At 56.2% G+C, this 4,048-nt stretch overlaps 1 protein-coding gene across 1 annotated transcript; it reads left to right on the top strand.

Moving 5' to 3' along the window:
- The first annotated feature begins 1,427 nt into the window (after positions 1 to 1,427).
- On the top strand, positions 1,428 to 3,687 carry KIF2B (kinesin family member 2B). Its single transcript, XM_074970962.1, has one exon. It carries the CDS (start codon positions 1,428 to 1,430, stop codon positions 3,420 to 3,422), a length of 1,995 nt encoding a protein of 664 aa, XP_074827063.1. The 3' UTR covers positions 3,423 to 3,687.
- The last annotated feature ends 361 nt before the right edge of the window (positions 3,688 to 4,048 follow it).

Here is a 4,048-nt window from a genome sequence, read left to right as displayed (position 1 = left end):
CAGTGGCTGATGTCCACATTGCCCTCCTTCTGTTGGTGGTGTATGTCCTTACTAGGAGTGCTTCCATCGACAGAAGCCAGGGCATGCAGCCCCCTACCGGGAGCCCAGCTGCCTCTTGGAGCTTTTCTCTCCTTTAACGTCCCAGCTGGGAGCAGCGGGGCAGCCACCCAGGGCTTCTTGCCTCTGACGGGGAGATCTGCACCTGGAGTCAAGATAGCTGCCATGCTCCTGAGGAGGAGCAGGGACCCTGGGGGAGAGCAGGGCTCACTGCGGACAGTGGGGAACCTGGGCAGGAGCCCATAGCTGTCATCCTTGTCAAGAAAGCCAGCTCAACAGCCGATGTAAGGAACGCAATGTCTATACAGACACTGCATCACCCTAACTACACCACTATAAGCCCTACACCTCTCATTGAGATGGTTTTATTATGTCGGCACAGTAGGGGACTTACATAGGTGGGAGGAGCATTTCAGTGTGTACACCTCCACTCGTTTGTCAACAAAAATTTATGTTTGTCAACAAAACTGTAGCGTAGGCAAGGCCTAAGACTGTCTTTGAAGTAATAACATTGTGTTCGCACTTATATTTGAACAATACAAGTCAGCAGTTTTTGTTTTTACCCTTTGCTTTTGGGTTTTCAGTTCACGGTCTGGGGGAAAATGCCTTGTTGAGTTTAAGTGTCACTGCACTACACTGTGATAGCAGACACATTAGCTAACACTGTGACTGATCTCATTCGACATGATGTGTCATAGCACGGATACACTAGCCTGGAAATTCAAGCAGGACTTCTGAATGGTGGAAGCGGCTGTTGTTCCCACCACCCTCCTGTTTAAAAAAAAAAAAAAAATCACCAACCCAAGAAAGGTCAAGGCTACACCCAGAAAGAGCTGTAGATGTTTGGCAACTCGTTTTATTCCCACATTCAGGCCATCGCTGTGAAAGAAGACATGCCCTAGAGTAGACGAGGGATGAAGTGGAAATGTTTCAGGGGTAGGATCTAAGCCATGTCCAGTAGGGCTGTGGCTCCTCCCTCCCTTCTGAATATTTGACCCTCGCTCTCCGGGGCCCTGCCTGCCACTACCACCCCCAGGCTGTCCCTGGCTAGCTCTGTCAACTGCGGGGCTCCGCTCTCCGCCCGCTCCATGCCCGAGAAGAGACGGTGCTGGAGGCTTGGCCGCTGTGCGGGGCCGGGGCCTCCACCCGCCTGACGTCCGGGCCCCAGCTCATTGTGACGCCGGGCGCTGCCCGGGGGGCGGTCGGGCGGCTGGGCCGGGCGCGCCATGCGCAGGCTGGCAGCTTTCAGCCCCCGGGGTGCCTCCTGCCCCCCGGAGCCGCCTCCCTCGGGCTCCCCGCTCCCTCCCGCCGCCCCTTTCTCCCGCTTCCCTTTGCTGCCGGGGATCGGGGCCGCCCCGCCGCCGCAGCGCATGGCCGGCCAGTTCGGGAGCATCCTGGTCGGCTCCTACCTGGAGATCAAGCGCAGCGATGGGCGCATCCACCCGGCGCTGGTCACGGCGCTGCACCGGGACAGCTCCAGCCTCACCGTGGAGTGGGTCGAGCAGGGGGCCAACAAGGGCAAGAGGGTGGAGCTGCAGCTCGCCTTCGCCCTCAACCCCCACCTGGCCCCCGCCACGCCCTGCTCCGCCCAAGGCGACCAGAGCTTCCCGGCCGAGCCGGCGGCCACGCCCGCCAAGCTGGAGCTGCCCGGCGGGGACAGCGGGGAGCCGGAGGCCGGCCGGCCCCGCGTGGGGCGCGGCAGCCCCTGCAGGAAATCGCCGTGCGTGCGGCAGGTGGAGCGGCTGCAGGAGCTGCGCCAGAAGCGGCGGCTGCAGCAGCGGGAGCTGCGGGAGCAGCGGGCCCAGCAGGCGGCCGGCTCGCCGCACCCCAACTACGAGGTGATCTGCATGATCCAGGAGTACCGGGGCCGCCTGCCTGGCGGGGCGCTGGGGGGCCCCGAGCCCGGCCCCCGCCAGCACCGAATCCGCGTCTGCGTCCGCAAGCGGCCGCTCAACCCGCGGGAGGCTGGGCTGCAGGACTTCGACGTGGTGACCGTCCCCTGCCGGGGCGTGGTGGTGGTGCACGAAGCCCGGCAGAGGCTGGACCTCAGCCGCTACCTGGAGAGCCAGACCTTCCGCTTCGACCACGCCTTCGACGACAGCGCCCCCAACGAGCTGGTGTACCGGCACACGGCCCAGCCGCTGGTGGAGAGCATCTTCCGCGGCGGCATGGCCACCTGCTTCGCCTACGGCCAGACGGGCAGCGGCAAGACCCACACCATGGTGGGGGACCTCTCGGCCAAGGGCCAGGGCTGCCCCAAGGGCGTCTACACCCTGGCGGCCCAGGATGTCTTCTGCTGGCTGCAGGAGCCCAGCTACAAGCAACTGGAGCTCCAGGTCTACGGGGCTTTCTTCGAGATCTATGGGGGCAAGGTGTACGACCTGCTCAACTGGAGGAACCGGCTGAAGGTGCTGGAGGATGGCAAGCAGCAGATCCAGGTGGTGGGGCTCCAGGAGGAGGAGGTCAGCTGCGTGGAGGATGTCATGAAGCTCATCGAGGTGGGCAACCGGTGCAGGACGTCGGGCCAGACCTCTGCCAACACCCACTCCTCCCGCAGCCATGCCATCTTCCAGATCATCCTCCGGAAGAGAGGGAAGCTTCACGGCAAGTTTTCCCTGATTGACTTGGCTGGGAATGAGAGAGGAGCAGACACCGGCAGTGCGGACAGGCGGACGAGGCTGGAAGGGTCTGAGATTAACAAGAGTCTCCTGGCGCTCAAGGAATGCATCAGGGCCCTAGGACGCAACAAAGCCCATACCCCATTCAGGGCTAGCAAACTCACCCAGGTTTTAAGGGACTCATTCATAGGGGAGAACTCATGCACCTGCATGATCGCCACCATTTCTCCAGGGATGAGATCCTGTGAGCACACTCTCAATACTCTAAGGTACGCCAACAGGGTGAAGGAACTGACCGTAGATCCTAATTCCCTTGGACAGTCACATCCAATCATCACCCAGTTCCCATATCAGCTGGATGACCTGAAGAAACCGTGGACTGTACAGAGCTTGCCTGAGACGGATGAGTTCAAAGTATTTTGTGTACAGAAAGAGGAGGAAGTCTCTCCTCAGTTGTTTACTTTCAATGCCAGAGAGAAAGCCCAGAAGAAAAGAAAAGAGTTGGATGAGAAAGCACTTATAGAGGAGCACCAGGAGTCTCTCCGATGGTTGAAAGTATTCCTGGAAGTGGCTGAAGAAATAGATTATGATGTGGATTTTTATGCTGCACAGTTTGAAGCAGTCCTGGGGCAAAAGATTGGCATTCTGACTGAGATCCAAGATAAAGTGAAATCATTCCGGTCAATCCTACGTAAGGAACAACATGGCGGCAACCAGATCAGTGTGAAGAGATCCCGTATTCTGTAAATTGAGCGGAAAGATTGTAAACTACTGTAAGGTGGCAATTGTTATGATACTGTGGCTCTAGCCACCCAACAACTTGATTGCTTAAAGGATACTTAAAAGATGTCTGTGGGAATGTCCTGTTTGTTTTTCTCTTGAACGGCATTTCGGGCTAGCATAAAAACACTCCTGGGATGTCGCCAGATAATTTCTTGCTGCAGACAGCAGAACCATGCAGAGTGTAGGAGCTAATCACTAGGGAAAAGCAGGGAACTCATAGAAAAGAAACCTAATCCATGTGTGCAGGCTTCCCTCATATCCCTTTAAAATATATATATATATTTGTACCTTTCTAGATACTGCCTATTCCCACATTCTGTCAACCTGTATCAACTTGAGAACAGATTCCCCGGGGAGTTAGGCATTTTGAGTGATTTTTAAAGGTGTTAAAGTGCAAAGCACTGTCGTTTCTATTCTGAGAATGATACTTTTGGAGAATGTGGGTTATTTTGTGCATAGCATAAGCAAAAAGCATATAGAATATGCCCCTTCTATTTTTTTTCTCTCTCAACTGTGTTCTTGTGAGTCATTTAAAAAAAGAAAAGAAAAACCTCTTCCTTCCCAGAAATCAGGCCAAGGAATAAGATACT

Source organism: Natator depressus, chromosome 14, assembly GCF_965152275.1.
Source record: "Natator depressus isolate rNatDep1 chromosome 14, rNatDep2.hap1, whole genome shotgun sequence".
Lineage (NCBI taxonomy): Eukaryota > Metazoa > Chordata > Testudines > Cheloniidae > Natator > Natator depressus.
This window is presented reverse-complemented; position numbering and strand designations above follow the sequence as displayed.